Source organism: Equus quagga, chromosome 8 (genome assembly GCF_021613505.1).
Source record: "Equus quagga isolate Etosha38 chromosome 8, UCLA_HA_Equagga_1.0, whole genome shotgun sequence".
In the NCBI taxonomy this organism is placed as follows: domain Eukaryota; kingdom Metazoa; phylum Chordata; class Mammalia; order Perissodactyla; family Equidae; genus Equus; species Equus quagga.
Window position 1 is genome coordinate 26,940,632 of NC_060274.1, and position 18,837 is coordinate 26,959,468.

An 18,837-nucleotide genomic window follows, 5' to 3' on the forward strand; every position below is an offset into this window, starting at 1 on the left:
TCTATGAATGTGTCACAGAGCATGTCATTTTGCAAACTGCAGATTTAACTCAACACTGTCACTGAGAGTTGTCACAGGTTCACTTTCTCTGTATAGTATTTCATTCGTACAGTCCTATATAGTATTTCATGTTTAATATATACTCATTTATTTATTCACTCCTGCTCATTTATTCACTCCTGATGAATATTTTATGTTTATTTCTAACTTTTGTATTACTAGAAATTTTGCAGGAAACATTTTTCTTGGTACAAGTGCAATACCCTCTCTGGAGGCCAAATCTAAGACTGATTATTTGGTCCAAGGGATGTGTATCTTTACTAGATATTGACAAAACATTATGCAAAATGGTTCTACCAACTGATGCTCCCACCAACGCTGCATCAAAGTTGTCCAAGTCAACATCCGGTACTGACTGTGACAGGTGTGAAATGGTATCTTATTCTAGTTTGCACTTCCATCTTAACAGGCGGTACCGTATATGGCACGCTTTTTGCCCCACTCTGTTTATGGTGCATTTGTTATCAATGTTCACATGAATGAATTAATCAATCTTGTCTCTTAGAGTCTGCATTTTTTTCTTCTTGTTTAAGAAAGTCTTCTCTACTTCTGATGAAAAAGTTCTCAGGTTGTATATCCCGAAGGCACATATAATTAAGTCAAGTTAAAAACATCATTTGTTAAAATCACTCCAGGCACAGTTATACGTGCCAACCATTTAAACAACTCTAAATCTTCTTATTTAACCCAAGGCAAAACAAGCGATGTATGTCAAAAAGCAACAGAATCAATAAGCCCACAAGTGGGTAAAAATATATGCAACAAATATGCAAAGTGTTACAGGACAGCTTCTGACGAATCTCAAAATGGAGCAGATTCACTTCTTTAAAAAGTCGTTCTACCTTGGCAAACCCAAGAGTGCAGATTAAAGCAACGTGAAACAACTTTTACTCATCATTGTAGCACAGATAATCATAAGAACACCCAACGCTAATGAGGGTGAGGGCCACAGAGCCTCACGACCACCTGTCCAGCTGGAAACGGGAAGATCTGGGGAAAGCAGTCATCCCATAACACATCAGAAGCCTTCAAACAGTTCAAACCTTTTCACTCAGTAATTTAAGGAAATAATCAGAAATATAAGTAACGACAGATGCATAGAATATACTCGACACAGCACAGTATCTGATTATAAGACTGGAAGGCCTCCACTTTCAACGTGAGTGTGATTAAATAAACGACGGCAGATCTAGAAAATGAATTATTATGTAGCCACTGCACTTGAGATTTACAGAAGATGTTTAAGGACAGCTAAATACGTAAGCCAAAAAGCGCACAGGGACATCCAGATACAGCATCAGGTCAGCTATTCAAAACGCAGAGAAAAGCAACTCACTCACAGGCTTACTTTTCCCAAATGCCCAAAGTACACACATAAAACTTTAGAGGATCAGCATTCGCAAATAATTAGATACCAGAACACAAGAGCAATGCCTGTATTTTCTTCCTCTGATAAAATAATGCTGTATATAATTAAATCAAGTTACACTGAGACATTAGTTAGTAATATCCCATATCAGACTCAAGAGCGAACAGCCCAAAACATGTGACACGATGAACACGTATGTCAGCCCTGATGGAGGAGATGAATCCAAAGCTCTATCTTTGTTGTTTAAAAGGCAATAAATAAACCATTTTCTGATAATGGAGACATGAAGGATCTGAAAGCAGCACCACATTCCTTTTTTTGTTTAACAGTCTGAGGGCCTTCCCCGGCGTTCCTGAAGAGCGGGCTCTGTGACCTCACACTGCCCTCCCCCCACAGCTGCCTGGACCAGAGGGCAGCGAGCACTCGAGCCAAGGGAGCCCAGCCTCTACCTGCCAAAGGCCCAGGACCCAGAGCGTGAGGCCAAAGCCAAGGTGGGCACATCAGATTTGTCTGATTTTGGAAAATTCATCAAGAGTTTGAGGCAGTGAGCGGTGTGAACTGAGCTGAAAGCTCACGAAGCGAGGGGACGAGAAGCTGGATGGCAGGTGCCACAGCAATGCCCCTGGGTGCAGAGCCCAAGGCACCAGGCTCGTTCTGACCCACTGGCCTGAAGAGCTGTGGCCTTGGCTTCCTGGGAGCCCTCTGTGCCTGAGCTAACTCAGGGAGCATCTCTTCCCAGCACGGCAAGAGCCCTGTCTAATCACAGACGTGTTCTCTACACACTTACCATGCCAAACATTTACCGCATCTACCAGCACAGATCCCACTTTATTTTCAGAAGAGAATGACAAGTGAACATTAAATACAAAATTAGATGAACAGAGATGGCTAGAAGGGAAAGAAACACTTGGTGAATGTGTTGTGCCCAGGAAAGCGGGAGAATGTGTCTTTTATAAAGCCTCCTACTGAAGCGATCAGAGTAGACCGCATGAGGACATGAAACGATCTCGGATCTATGTCACACCATCAAACGTCTTCAGAAGATTAACAACAGAAGGGCTCTGGCTGAATGCTTCAATTTAAGGCACACACATCTCAGGCTGGAGAACCTTAATTATCGTAAACTAAACCTCGAAGGTGCAGCAGATGTAAATGACGCACACATTACTAAAAACCAAACTTGCCTCAGTCACAGACCACTGTGCATATGGGAAATACACGACAACTAAGTCACGCCTCTATGTTTTTACTCAAAATGGTCTATCAAAGAAGCTGGCTATCTTGGTTGCAAACTTATCCATATAATATTGAACGATTAAAGCTATCAAAAATCTAACTACCTAATCTTAACTTTCAGAAATCCAGACAAACCCTTATGCCCAATGATTTCTAGAATACTACACAAGTCCAAAAATACTAAAGCTCGGCTCTCAACTTACTCTGTCACCTAGATGGATCCACTGTAGAAATTCTCACGGCATTTTCTACTTTTATTCAGAAAAAATTAAGTTCCTTGTCCAAGAGACTCATTCTGATGCTTTAGTTTTCTGACTTTTTTGGTTTCTTAAAATAACTTTTGCTCATTGATGAACAGAAGCATCCACACAGACCCAATCTAATTCGGAATCTACACAAGTCTACGAATTATAAAGCGTTGAGTCCTGCTGACTGACTCTCCAAAGGCAGTCGCTATTGAGAGCCTCCTCAGAGTTCTGTATTTTTCAGAAACCGTCTTTTGATACTGGTTGCTCTTTATACCAGAGTGTAAGTGATTTCAGATGTGACTGCTAATACGACAATGGGCTGCACCGACGGCTGGTAACTCTTCAGGAAATTACTTCTGAAATTCTAAGCAGCACCAGGTGCTCAGGGTTAAGTTGCTGTGAAGCTCATTGCTTGTCCTTTGCTCTGAAAGGTTCTGAACAGCCTTTGGCAAAAAGGAATAAAATTCAACCTGATGCATAAAAAGCAATGATCCAAATCGAAGTTGAAATGGTCTACCACAAAGGCATACCAAGACAAATGGGAGCGAGAGGAAACCCAGAACCTATTTTTTTATACTTAAACTTCTAACTAGACAAGCCGAAATAAGCGTATTGCTTTTATCCAATGGTAAAATGATTAAAGAACGTTTTCTCTACCTTAATCAATATCAGCTTCCCCAAAATTGTCCCATTTCCAGATACTCAGATAATGAATGCCAGAGGTGGCATTCCAGAAATATTTGTTGAATGAATTTACACGTTTCATAAGAACCAGATGTCATAAGTAACTGCAAGTTAAGCCTAACTAGCAAATGATACTATGACAAAAGCAGAAGGTATAGATCATTTATGCTATATTTGATCAGAAAATGTTCCACATTTTGTAGGTGCTTGTCAGTAAATATTGTTGTGAAAGACAGTTTTCTAAGATGAGAATTCCCTTTCAAAGGCAACAGCAATTACACTGTATGTGCATATAGATTAGCAGAGCTAAGGTTACATAAAAATAGCACGATCAATTATTCCAAGAACAACAACTATTAACCTTCTCAGATGTGCAAGCATCCTTTATTTACTTCCGAAGAAGGAATCTCACCATGCACACTGCCAGATGGAAATGTCCATAAAACATTATTATAAGGTCACATTCAACCTGACCTGAATAATCATACCATCAAAAGAAGAAACCCACTTTAAAAATTCTTGCTAAAAACAGAGAAGATTCATTATCACTAATTATAGTTTTTGATCACTCTCCAGGAAACGCGTGTTTCCATGCAAGATTACATCAAACAGTTTTTCTCAAAATGCACTACTAAAAAAAGGTTTCAGATTAACATTAGAAGAAGTTTAACTACATAACAACAGTAAGGATGACAGGCATCATATATGCGTGTACATATATGTGAGTGTATAAAACATAATGAACGAGTTTTTGGGCAAGCCACTGGTTCAAAGCTTTATAAACAAGGTGACGAGAGGTTTCATGAACGTGGCAATGATGGAGGAAGTCTTGAAAAAGGCTCATGAAATGGATAAATGGGAAACATGTAGGTGCATCCGCCACTCCAGGACTCTGCTTCTTGAAGTGTGACCTGGACTGTGGATCCCTTGAGAGCCTGGGAGAAATGCACCATCTTAGGCGCCACCCCAGACCTACTGGAGGAGCATCTGCATTTTAAAAGATTCCAGCTTATTCCTATGCACATGAAAGTCTGAGTTTAAGACGAGCTGCTTTAGGAAAATAAGGTGGAGAAGCAAGATCAGTGGCCTAGTAGCAACGGCAGAAGGGGACCAGGGAGGCGGGAGTCACCTGTCTGCTGTCATCTTTGGGCCAGTTTCAGAGGTGAACAGCATGTCAGAGAAGAGGAAGAGAAAGCTAAGGGCAGAGGGATCTGTCTGGGATCCTGGGAGGATGAAGTCGCCAGGCAGCCTGGTGGGGAGGAGCGCTTGAGCAGAAGGACACCTGAGCTCACATCTCCTCAGCACCACAGAATGGATGCAACATCTAATTTCGCACATGCTTGAGGGGACCGGAGAAGCAGAGCACTCGAGATCCCGAGAGCCTGGCCACCACGTATGGCTGTGCAGCAGAGGGCTGCCCGGGGGACAGAAGTGGGAAAGGCCACAGCATCCACAGAGACGACGGAGGGCCCCCCAGGAAGAGAGATGGTCCCGGCCGTGACCAAAATGCAACGTGAGGGACCAACCGGACACTCAGACTTCAGCAGCGGACGCCAGCGGACAGGAAACGAGCTAGATGCAGGGGACGGAGGCCCGATGGAAGTCGAAGAGGATCCCAGCGTAGAAGTGGGAGGCAGTCCTGGCCACGCACACACATACACATGCCTCTCACTGTGCAGAGACCACAAGAGCATAAAGCAAGGCATAAAAACAAGCAAATTATTTAGAAAATAAAGTCCATGCTTCACCTATGTGAGTGTGAAAGCAAATGAGAAGTCAAGGACCGGTGGTGCCAGCAACCAAGGAAGAGAAAGCAGGAGGAGGGAGAAAGTGGCTGAAAACGTGGGGGAGAGCAGATGCCTTCAGTTTAGGAAGAATGTGTCCCGGTAAATCCAAAATAGGCCAGCCCTCCACCCTCAACCCACCAGCCTGAAAGGAAACTCGAGCCACACCAGGGGCACAGCATTCACACAGACCGTGTGCCGGTTAACATATGCTCACAAAAGCCACAGGAGGACACGATCCCCCGTGAGATTCAGTCAAGACGCCACAAGGAGCTGAACCCCAAGAACTTCAAATAATAAATTCTTCACCAAGAGACTGAAATAAGTCTGGCATAATGAAAGTGACTTTTTAAAAAGTTGGGAAATAGAACAATAGAAATCATAAACTATTTTTTAAAAGAAGGATTAGAAATAGTTTCTGGAAATAAAAATGTCACCATTACAATTAAAAATTCACCACGCTGAAAGGCAGCTTAGGTTACTAATGAATAGACACAGTGAACCAGAAAATATATAAGCAGCACAAAAAGGTAAAGAGATAAAAAACTGGAGAGAGGTTAAGAGCTAGAGAAGTTAGAACGAGAAGCCCAACCCGATTGGAAAAGAAACTCCAGCAGGAAGGAAGAGAGGGAATGACCACAAGACGTTCTCCCTTCCAAAAATAATATGTAGGTGCAGGTCACAGGAGTGTCTGTCACATTTCTCACTATCTCTACATCACTGGGAAAGTCCACCATGTTAAAACAAGAAGCAATTCCAAGAGTGAATGGGGAGTGAGAAAGTAACAATGGGAATGCAGCCTAATACTGTGAAAGGTTTAGATGAACAAACGAGACATTAAACACTACTGAAGGTGGGTGTGAGCAGTTCGGCTTGGATTTTATTCCTTGTGACGGGGAGCACGACTGGAGGCTGTCTGTGGACCGGGACACAGGCGTCTGGAAAGAAGTATGAAGACGGCAGAGTAGGGTGGGCTGGAGGCCCAGGAGGAAGAGCAGGTGGGAAAGTGGGAGCAGTGCACAACGCTGGCCTCAAACGAGGGGAGCATCCCCTGGTCACTCGCGCCACCCTCCCTGGGTAGCACGATGACTCGTTCCGGTCCCCATGCGTCCCGTGCAGACGTTTCTTGACCTAGCTGCTGATGGCAGCGATGGGCTCAGTTTGTGAAAACTCCGCGAGCTACCATTCGTGGATGGATTTTAAATCGTATAGACATAAATGTAACTCTTGGAATTAGATTAACTTCAGAACTATGTCTAAGAAGACAGTTTTGTTCTAACTCCTATCAGGTCATATTGATCTTACGTGTGGTTTACTTACAGCTCCCACGCATCTTAAATACCATGAAAGGCTGCCAAATAAAAGGCATGCGCCCAAAGAAGAAAAAACGTAATATAGATGAGGTCAGCAAATTACAGGAAAAAAATTCTGGACTGCACCTCAGAAACGCAAGGTAGAAGGAATTCAGAGAATTCTAGGCTAAGTCCTAAGGGACTCCTTTGGAAAACTATTAAAAGGCATAAACACTACACATTCGACGCTTCATTGTTCCTCTATCTAGGTTACAGCTACTCTTCAGGAGACTCTGCTTCTCTCTTAAAAGTAACCTGATGGCAATCCTAGTGTTTTATTAGGAATCTCTTGGAGTCATCAGCACGGGGAGTTTCCGAGAGGATTAACATTTGCGGGACGGAATCGTAACCTCCCCGCAGAAATGGCACACTCATTGCAATCAACGCAAGGTTTCATCACCTACACTAACAACTTTGTTTTATTTTCAAGAACGAAAAAAGGAAAGTTTGCAGTTAATTACTGCATTTGTTCTAAAAACGGGCAATCAAATGGAGAGAAAATCACTTGGAAAGCATTTGTCAAGTTTTCCAAAGACTTAAAATGCACTCTACAGAATTCTTCGCATAGTACAGGCATCCACCTGGTCTATTCCCAGTGGGGAAACTGGGAGCAGAAACCTGAGTCCCGCCGGGAAGCTGTGGCGGGATCAGAAACTAGTAACTAAGATGGACTGCATCCTTCCTGAAGTCTCCGTGGCGTACACACCCTTTGCTAAGAAGAACCAACAAAAGGATTTAATGTCTATGACTATAAATGGGTCAACTGCAAGGAGCCAGAGAGGGAGGGGGGACCCCAGAGAGTCTCCGTTCCTCATACTCAGTACTTCAGATGCATTAGTTGACTTTGTCCCCCAGCCCTGTGAGGCAGGTGCGTTTACTATCTGGCATTTATAGAAAAGAAAACCAGAGCTTGCAAAAATGGGGTGGGTAGCTTGCCACGGTCTCAAGGAAAACATTTTACTGCCAGAGTCCCAAGTCAACCGCTTTCCCTACCTGGACGGTCTCCTTACGGAGCTAAATAAACCTTGGAGGGATGAAATTCCTTATGCATGAGAATGTAAGAAAACTACATTATAGATGGCAAAGTCTCTTCTAGATTGTAGGTTTCTATGTAATACAGAGCTTATAACTGATCAGGATCAAAAAGCAAGGTTGGAAATACACGAAGAAAATGAGCAGATTTAGAAGCACGGTAATTTCTGAGAGGCACGCTCCGTCCATCTTCATCCCACAAGATCTACAGTGCAGACCTCAATACTGAAGCGCACCTCACCTGGTCTCCCTTACACCACTTCTTCCCCACATGCCATTACGAGGAATTATTTTTACTCACATATGGGATTTCCCTAAGTAGACTGCAAATGATCTTAAGGATCTAGTACACCTCGGGCATAATGCCACAGCGAAAACATGGAACGCACTTTACAAATGCCCTGAGAGACCATTCTCGCCACATAAGGATGGGGGCGACATAAAGAAGAGGCTGCGGTGAGCTTCCAAGCAGCCTGCTGGGCCCTGAAAGCCCAGAGTTTACAATCGCCTCATCCTGAGTGACAGACACGGCCATGAGAACACACTGAAGGCCTCTTGTATCACTGTATGCACGTTAGGAAAGCAGTCAAATAACATGAGAAGCAGCAACGTGACAAACACATAGAAAACAGTGTCCAGAATATTCAAATATAAAAACCACATTTCACAATACCACTTAATTTCCAACAGTCCAACAATAATTTTCTGGTCATGCAATGAGAATTAGGTCCCCAACTTCCAACTCATTAGAATTCTATGAGGCCAAGACGACCTTGATACCAAAAGCAGAGAATAACAACACAAAAAAAGAAAAATACAGGCCAATATCACTGATAAACACAGGGGCAAAAATCCTCAACAAAATATTAGACAATTGAATACAACAATACATTAAAAGGATCACACACCAAGATCAAGTGGGATTTATTCCAGGGATGCAGGGATGGTTCAACATCCACAAATCAATGTGATACACCACATTAACAAAATGAAGAATAAAAATCATTGATCATCTCAACAGACACAGAAAAGCATTTGGCAAGATATAGCATCCATTTATGACAAAAACTCTCAAAAAATGGGTATAGAAGGAAAGTACCTCAACATAATAGAGGCCATATATGAGAAACCCACAGCCAACATCATACTTAATGGGGAAAAACTGAAAGCCATCCCTCTGAGAATAGGAACAAGACAAGGGTGCTCACTATCACCACTCTTATTCAACATGGTATTGGAAGTCCTAGCCAGAGCAATTAGACAAGAAAAAGAAATAAAAAGGATCCAAATTGGAAAGGAAGAAGTGAAACTGTCGCTATCTATAGATGACATGATTTTATACAGAGAAAACCCTAAAGAATCCATCAAAAAGCTATTAGAAACAATAACAAATACAGTAAAGTTGCAGAGCACAAAATCAACATACAAAAATCACTTGCATTTCTACACACCAACAACGAACTAGCAGAAAGAGAAATCAAGAACACAATCTCATTTACAATTGCAACAAAAAGAATAAAATGCCTAGGAATAAACTTAACCAATGAGGTGAAAGGCCTGTATATTGAAAACCATGACACTGTTGAAAAGAAATCAAAGAAGACAGAAACAAATGGAAAGATATTCTGTGCTCATTCACGTGCTCATAGTTAAAATGTCCATACTACCTAAAGCAATCTACAGATTCAACGCCATCCCAATCAGAATCCCAATGACATTCTTCATGGAAATAGAACAAAGAATCCTAAAATTCATATGGAAAAATAAAAGACCCCAAATAACCAAAGCAATCCTGAGGGGAAAAAAATGAAGTTTGAGATATCACACTCCCTGATTTCAAAATATACTCCAAAGCTCTAGTAACCAAAACAGCATGGGACTGGCACAAAAACAGACACACAGATCAATGGAACAGAATCGAGAGCCCAGAAATAAGGCCACACATATACGGACAGCTAAACTTCAACAAGGGAGCCAAGGACATACGATGGAGAAAGGAGAGTCTCTTCAATAAACGGTGTTGGGAAAACTGGACAGCCACATGCAAAAGAATGAAAGTAGACCAATATCTTTCACCATACACAAAAATTAACTCGAAATGGATCAAAGACTTGAAGGTAAGACCTGAAAGCACAAAACTCCTAGAAGAAAACATAGGCAGTACGCTCTTTGACATCGGTCTTAGCAGTATCTTAGCAGTATCTTTTTGAATATGTCTCCTCAGGCAAGGGAAACAAAAGAAAAAACAGACAAATGGGACTTCACTAAACTAATAAGCTTCTACACAGCAAAGGAAACCATGAACAAAACAAAAAGTCAATCTAACAAGTGAGAGAAGATATTTGCAAACCATATATCTAATAAGGGGTTAATATCCAAAATATATGAAGAACTCATACATCCCAACAACAACAAAAAACAAGCAAGCTGTTTAAAAAATGGGCAGAGGATATGAACAGACATTTCTCCAAAGAAGATATGCAGATAACCAACAGGCACATGAAAAGATGTTCAACGTCACTAATTATCAAGGAAATGTAAATCAAAACCACAACAAGATATCACCCCACGCCCTTCAGAATGGCTCTTATTAAAAAGACAAAAAATAAAGAGTGTTGGAGAGGATGAGGAGAAAAGGGAACACTCATCCACTGCTGGTGGGAATGAAAACTGGTGCAGCCACTATGGAAAACAGTATGGAGATTCCTCAGAAAATTAAAAATAGAAATACCATATGATTCAGCTATTTCACTTCTGGGTATTTGTCCAAAGAACACAAAAAAACTAATCTGAAAAGATATGTGCACCCTACGCTCATTGCAGCATTATTCACAGTAGCCAACACTTGGAAACAACATAAGCGCCCATCAACAGAGGAACAGATAAAGAAAATGTGATATCTATAAATATGCAATGGAATAGTACTCAAACATAAAAAATGATGAAATCTTCCATTTGCAACAACATGAAAGGCCCTTGAGGGTATTATGCTAAGCAAAGTAAGTGAGACAGAGAAAGACAAACACTGCATGATTTCACTCCTATGTAGAAGAGAAACACACATAGAACAGGGAACAGATTGGTGGTTACAGGGGTGTGGGGGTGGTAAAGGGGCACACGTGGATGGCAACTAGACTTCTGGTGGGGAAGATGTGTGGTCTACACAAGTAGAAATACAACGCTGTACACCTGAAATTTAAATAAATAAATAAGGAAAACGAATAAGCTAAAAAAAAAAAAAAACCCAAAGAATTAGGTCCTGCAAATTAATTTCATTTTCTAGAACGGTGTGAGAAATAACGTAGCAAGTTTTAGTTACTCCAACCAGCAAGATATAAAAGAGATAAATGGGGATAGACCGTGCCAACATTTACTAAAATTACCCAAGGCACAAAGAAAATGTATCACCATTTCCCTTTAAAGCACTATTAGTCAGAACTAATGTTCAATAATTTATCTATTCATTTAATCAACATTTATGAAAGGACTACAGTGTGCCATGCCATTAGGTGACAAGTCGAACAGGATTCACGCTCTAATGGAGGCAACCCCATAGGGAGATGCAACATACAATAAAAAAGGAAATGCGGGGGCCGGCCTGGTGGCACAGCAGTTAAGTGCGCATGTTCCGCTTCAGCGGCCCGGGGTTCGCTGGTTCGGATCCTGGATGCAGACATGGCACCATGTGGCAAGCCATGCTGTGGTAGGCATCCCACATATAAAGTGGAGGAAGATGAGCACGGATGTTAGCTCAGGGCCAGTCTTCCTCAGCAACAAAAAGAGGAGGATTGGCAGCAGTGAGCTCAGGGCTAATCTTCCTTAAAAATAAAAAAAATTAAAAAAAAAAAGAGAAAAAGGAAATGCAGAAGATGATTTCCAAATGGTGTAATTAGGAAGGGAGAGCAAAGACTCTCCCTTTAGACTAGACGGTCAGGAAAAACTCCACTGACGAGAAGGCAAAGAAAATTCTATTCTTTCACACTATGTCTCAAGCGAGATACGATGGGTTGAATATGAAGCACCATAAACTGGTGAATTTGCTGTAACCATGATGGTTACATCAGTTACAAAGGATTGAGGAATATGAAATGACAATCATCAGGCGTGCCCTAAAGTTACAGATGACATATCAACGAGGGTATCTGGAAGTGGGGTGTTCCTGTAACAAACACCAAAAACGTGGAAACGGATTTGGAACTAGGCAACGGGCAGAGGCTGAAATAATTTTGAGGAGTGCGACAGAAAAAGCCTAGATTGCCTTGACAGGCTGTCAGAAACACAGATGTCAACGTCTGTCCTAGTGAGGGCCTCGGTGGAAGTGGGGAACGTGACAGAGAAACATACTTGATCTTAGAAAATACTGAACTGTCATGAACAGACTGTGGACTTCAGATGCGCTGCTGGAGAGGACTCAGATGGAAAAGAGCAACGTGTCATCAGAAACTAGAGGACAGGAGATCCTTGTGAGGTAGTGAAGGAGAGCCAAAGTGAATCATGTCCTGCAGGTATGCGGAAGGCAGGGTTGGTAAGCTACGAACTGGGGTATTTAGATGAGATTTCCAAGCAAACTGTGGAAGGTGCTCCCTGTTCTTCTCCTTGCTGGTTATAGGAAAGTGGGAGAGGAAAAAGACAAATAAAGAGGACAACAAGAAAGGATGCTGTCACATCACCATAATTCTACAGGCAAGAAGCAGGCTGATAAAATCACTCAGCTGCAAACAGGTGCCACCTTCCATTAAAAAGGAAGGAGGACTCCCAGGACGGTCCAGGTCCCAGAGGGCAGAGCTGACAGGCACAGAGATCACTTCTAGGCCTTGAAACCTAATGTAGCTTGGACAGTGCGTGGGACTGATGGCTGCTTTCTTCTTGCCGCTTCCTCCTTTTTTGAAAGGGAGTGTCTCTAACTGACACCCTATGTCCGTCCCACCATCGTATTCTGGGAGCAGATACTGTGTTTTCTAGATTTACAGGTTCACAGGAAGAATTTTATCCCAGTATGGATTATGTCCAGAATCCCACCCACACCTGAGCTAGATTATGAGACCTGGATGAGATTTTGGACGCTGAGCTGATGCTGTAATGGGTTGAGACTTCAGGAGGCGGTGGGACAGGGCAAACGTATTCTGCACGTGAGATGGATGTGAATCTGGCGGCCAGAGGGCAGACTGTGGGAGCAAGAAGAGCAGCCCCCAAAGATGCCCATGACCTGCCTGGAACCTGTGAGCGTGTTACCCTACACGGTGAGAGGAACTTTGCAGACTTAGTTAAGATAAAGACCTTGAGATGAGGCTGCTCTCCTGGATTACCTGGGTGGGCCACCAGTGTAATCACAAGGGTCCTTGTAAGTGACAGAGGGGACCAGGAAAGCTACAGGACCTGACAAAGACTCCGCCAGCCACCGCTGGCTTTGCAGAGGAAGGGACCATGAGCCAGTGAAAACAGGCAGCCACCAGACAGAGGCTGGAAAAGGCAGGGGAGGGGATTCTTCTGCAGGACCTCCAGAAGACAGCAAGCTGCCGACATCCTGATTGTAGCCCGGAGATACTCATTCTGGATTTCTGACCCCTAGAAATGTAAAATTAATCAATTCTGCATTGTTTGAAGCCACTAAGTGTATGGTAACAAACACTCATTTTAAAATTACTTTTGCCCTGTTTCTGATAAGGTTTTTAACTAGTATTTAGCAAGTTATGACCAAAACCAGCCTAAGCACTCCAAGATGAGGTACAGCTGACCTCAGCTCTTTCGGCTCAAACGCCATCTGGGATCCGAGCCTCACCAATGTCACACTCTGGGAAGTCACGCAGTGGGCGACTGCATGTCAGAACATGTGACCAAGAAATATGTGACCTAGAAATGTGACACATACGATCAGGGCCTCCCATGGGAATCTGTGGTATCCTGAATTGTCCAGGCAGAGAGACGCATAACAAAATAAAAATTAAGACTGTGGGTGGATATTCAGCTTTTGTTTAAGAAACTACAGCAATCTTTTTCAGGTTTAAACAAATCTTCCACTAAATCCTGTAAGATAGGCATTGTATTTCCTGATATGTTCCACTAAATTCTACAATATAGGCATTATATTTCTCATCACTGATAAATTTAACAAGACTTGTGCTCTTTATTTATGGTTAAAAGAAGCCAAAAATAAAGATTAGAAAATGAGACTTACCCTTACCAAAAAAATGTTTTAAGGAACAACACAACAACGGCACAACCACGGCAGACCCTCCTCCGATGAATTATCCTTGTCATTTTCTCTAATTTATCAAATAATACGACTGTGAAAAGTTCTTACAAATATGGAAAAAGTTCTTTAAATAATTTGCTTTTAGATAATACACGCTTATTTTGGTCATCACACACTATTTCTATTCCTTTTTTGTTTGGCTGGATAGTTATTCCCATCAATACTGAAAATGGCAAGGTATAAGGTTTATATTCTAGGTAAGTTCTAATCCTATAGAAGATAACATAATTAAGAACTAATTGTGCACAAGACAGTAAATGAGATGTTAGGGACATGAAGGATGACTAACAAAGACTCTGCCAGCAAAGAGCCCGCACTCGTAGGGGACAGGCAGGGCACAGGCTCAAGAACCGGGAAACAGCGCAAATACGGCTGGCCTTATGTCAGCGGTTCCTGTCGGGAGGAGGGGGCGCCCGGAGGAAAAGAGCAGAAAGGCAGAGGGAAAAGCCAGGGCTAGAAGCAGCTTTTATTCTGCAGGCAACGGAGAAGGCAAGGAAGGTTGAGCGGGGAATTAGCATGACACCCAAGGCAGGAAGAAGAGGCCAGGGGCAAAGACTGGAGGCAGGAAAGCCTAGTGGAATCGGGGAGAGCAGAACCTGGACAGTAAATGCGAGGAGGAGAAAAAGAAGACAGAAGAATCAGCCCTTTGGAACATCCTGCAGGACCACCTGTGGCTCCAGTCAAGGTAAGTGGCCTTACGAGGAGGCTTCGAGAGAAGAGCACACAACCCATGGAACACTCGGTCCACTTATTCAAGGAAATGGGCTTTCGGACAGCTAAGGTCCTGAGCCAGTTCCAAGAAACACCTAAATCAACGCAAAATCCAAAGTCTGGCAACGCCAGAATTTCTCAACTAAAAAAGTCACAGGGCCAGTTCAAGGGGAAGAGGAAAGACTAATGATGCAGCTTCTCAAACAGCTGGTTGGTGGTAGCAACAGAAAAACATGCACCAAGCAGAAGAGGTCTGATCTGTCTCCTCATTTTCACTCAACGTAGGACATTTAAACCCAGCTCCAGGAGGAGGCAGACTGGGCATTTTCACTTCCAAGGATGAGCAGAGGAAAGGAGAATAAGAATACAAAGCTTCAGGGTGCAAAGATTTAGGAAGAACTGTTTCCTGCACATTTCACTTTCATTTAACTCCATGAAGATTATGATAAAATAATATTTAATAAGTACCCATATGTACAAGACAGTCTCACTGAAACAGCCTAGGTGTAACAGATACTGCCCTTAAAAGGATGATAAATTGTAATATCTGCCAAGATACAACAGTAACAAAAGGATTCTCCTGAGACATTTTATATATATACACATATATATATATACACACATTATACACACACACACACACACACATATACATATAACGGAAAGAAAACTTTAGTTAAAATAAGTTTTTCTATTTTGGATTATTATTCTGACACTAAAGCCTGAAAACATATTAATACCTAAAACCTAATCTAATACAAAAACATGAAGCCTTGAATCACCCAAACCCTAACCGAATTTCCTTGAGGTCAATGTTTACACGAGGTCTTCTCTTTCCTAAGGTCTAATTCACTGCTCCTCATAAGGATAGTGAAAAACCTCTATTTTTTTTTTTTAAGTCATTATAGATAGTACCCAAAGCTTCTTCCTAATAATGTTTGTCTCATACCTGAATATCTCATCCCAGATGCCTAAAAAGGCAACACATGCCTCAGGAAAAAATGCAATATAATGAACAATTTACTATACTATCTTAAATATATTTTGGAGGCTTTTTGCCTTAAATAAAAAAAAAAAAACACGTGATAAGAAAAACAAATAACTGAAGAGGAAGAACACCTGATGTAAATGGAAATGACACTGGTTACAGGTCCCCTAGAAACCATTTTATATTTCCAGTTGATTCACTTGCCGTGTTTCACGCACAATGATTTCATTGAGCTGCTCATACATGTGACTTTAAACCTCTAGGAAAGAACCAAAGGTCAACACTTCCTGCTAAAGCCAAATTGGGGGGAAAAAAACCCAAACATTTTAAGAATTATGATGTATGAAATAAGTAAGCCAGCATTCTGTTTATAGGAACGGGGGTGCTGGGACTCTGGGCAAAAGGGTAGAGTCAAGTGGGAGTAAGACAGATCCGGGGGCGGGGGGGGGGGGGGGGGGGGACCACAGACAGGCACGCCAAAGGATTTCTGTAGAAACGAGATGCACGGAAAAGACTAAAGCCAGAGAAGACGGCTGAAGGGACTCAGCTACCAAAAGATTTTAAAAAGTCATCGTGAAATCTCTCTAACCTTACTGGCGTGGAGAAACAAAAATTCCACGATTTCTTCTGAAAATCTTGACTCCGCGACACCTTTCTTATAAGTCTCTCTATAGCGGGCTATAGAGATGCAATTTTGGGGTCTTTATTACACATGCAACTATATTTAACGGCTAATCTACAACAGTGGTTCTCGGCCCAGGTTAATTTTTGCCCCCAGGGGACGTTTGGGGAAATCTGGAGATATTTTCTGGAGTCACAGTTTGAGGGGGCTGCTATGGTGATCTAACCGGTAGAGGCCAAGATGTGCTAACATCCTACAATGCACAAGACAGCCTCACCACAAAGAATTTTCCTGCCCAAAATGCCAGCGGCGCTAAGACTGAGGAAAAACACCCACCTCTTCTGAACAAAGCAAAACGCGAGTGCCCGGACCTTTATGCCTGCCCATCTCTCTCTAACAGACATCTAATTAAAGCATAAAATAACAGCCAAGGGTTCATTTTCCACCTGCCTCAAACATGGTGGATGGCTGGCTCAAACTAAGAGCCACATTACAATAAACCGAAATAACACTTCACGGCAGGAGCGCAGAAACAGCAGCAAAATAACTTTTCAACCTTTTTTTTTTTTTGCATTTTTGCCTCAAGCACATTAATGGGTAAGAGGAGCGTCCATATGTTTCCATAGCAAGGTGTGTCTTCCATGCTCAATGCACTAAGAATACACTGACCTCGTCAAAATACAGTATTTCTTATTAAGGTAAAAACTTAAGCTAAAAGCATCAAGTGCAAGATTTACGTGGGGGAAGGTGGCGAAGAAAGCCACCCAAGTCTTCAAAATGCAAAGTTATTTCACAGTTTGCTCGCAAAATGACTCAGATCATTATTACTTTTAGTCATGCCAAGTTTGCTGCTTCTAAGCCTACTAGTAATGGGGGAAAAAAACCCACCATTTTTCCTGCAATCATTAAACCAATGAAACAGAAGCTTACTAAAAGCAGGTTTGTGCAATGTTTGTGTTTTATTATAACCGATACAAAATTACAAGCAATCGCTGGCAGTGCAAATGATGATTCTGAGAAGTCTTTCATCTACCTAAATACCTATAGGGTGTAGGGGGGTAACATGCAAACAAAAGAAAATCCTAGTTCATACATCTACAAACCGTAGGCTGCGACTATTTCCCAACGTATCCCCTAGTCAAAACCCTGGCTCCTCTTTTTATGTTCTCTCCTTTCAAACAAGGAAAAGAAAGCGTTTCCCCAAGAGCAAATGAGAGCCCTGGCGTGTGTCTGGTCAACCTCATCCATCAGGACCCGCGGCGGCGGGGAGGGTCCTGTCGCTGGCGTGACCCTCTCGCATCTCCCCCGTCGGTTTCTCCGCTCGAGCATCTCCCAGGAGCGAATGTCACCCCGCCCCGGTGGTTCCCAGGTCCCCACTAACGACCGGGCGCAGCGCAGCCCGCTTCCTCCCGCACCGCAAACACAGCCAGTGCTCCTGCATCGGGCATGGAGTCGCCAGGGCAAGTTCACAGGAGACGCACGCGACCCACGGGGACCCCACGAAGGGGCCTCGACCTCACCGCCCGCGGCGCTCCGGCCGCGGGGAACGCGCACCGCCACAGCGCCCTGCGCACAGGGCTGGGCTCTCACGGTGCGGATGTGCCCATCTCCACGCGGCCGCGCTAACTCCAATAAAGGGCGCCCTCCCACTCGCTCCTGGCTCTGGGGTCCACACCGGGCGAGCCGGGAAGCGAAGGGGGAGACCAGGACCCGGGTGCGCGCTCGCCCGGCTCTGCCCCGCACCGGACACGCGCCCTTGGACAACATCTCGGGCGCTACCCGACGCACCCTGGGCGCCAGGACACGTCCCCGCGAGGGTCGGCCCCCAACGCCCTGGCCCCGAACCCGACCCCGACCCCTGGCCCCAGCCCCGGCCCCGACCCCCCGAACCCGGCCGCTCACCGAGCAGCAGCAGCTTGACCTCGCGCGCCGCCTTCTCGCCGTCCTCGCGCAGGTTGCGGTCGATCATCTTGCTGCGCTCCACCGCCGCCTTGTCCTCGGCGCTCAGCGTGCAGCCCATCGTGCCGAGCGGGCCCGGCGCGGGCAGCGCCTCCTCTCCGCAAGCCGGCGGCCCCCTCCCGGCCGCCGCCGCCCTCCGGACCCCGGGGCAGGCGCCGTCCGCACAGCCCGCCCGCCGCGCCCCTCGCTACGCGCGCTACGATGCCGGCGCCCCGGCGCCCACCAGCCGCGACCGAGCTCCCGGGAACCGCTGCTGTCGCCTCCCGCCGCCGGCCGCGCCGCAGCCTCGCGGAGCCTGGAGCTGTCGTCCGCGCGCCGCCGCGGCCCGCCCCCCGCCCGCCCCCCCCCGGCCGCCCCCCGGGCGCCCCGCCCCCCATCCCCCTCGCCCCCCCCGCCCCCCGCCAGCCCTGCCCCGGACTAGACCCGCCCCCGGCAGCTCCTCGCGAGCACCGCCCCCCGCCAGACCCGCCCCCCGGCCTTTCCCAGGGCAAACCGCCAGGCACGCCCCCGGTCGCTCCCGCGGCGCACCGCCCCCCCCC

General features: G+C 44.5%; 1 protein-coding gene across 1 annotated transcript in view; it reads right to left on the reverse strand.

The window, feature by feature from the left end:
* GNAI1 (G protein subunit alpha i1) overlaps positions 1-18,613 on the reverse strand; it is a 78,137-nt gene extending 59,524 nt beyond the window's left edge. The window contains exon 1 of the mRNA XM_046669568.1: positions 18,242-18,613. Within this exon, the coding sequence (XP_046525524.1) occupies positions 18,242-18,359 (118 nt within the window). The 5' untranslated portion in view covers positions 18,360-18,613. The remainder of the gene's footprint in view (positions 1-18,241) is intronic.
* Positions 18,614-18,837: the final 224 nt, after the last annotated feature.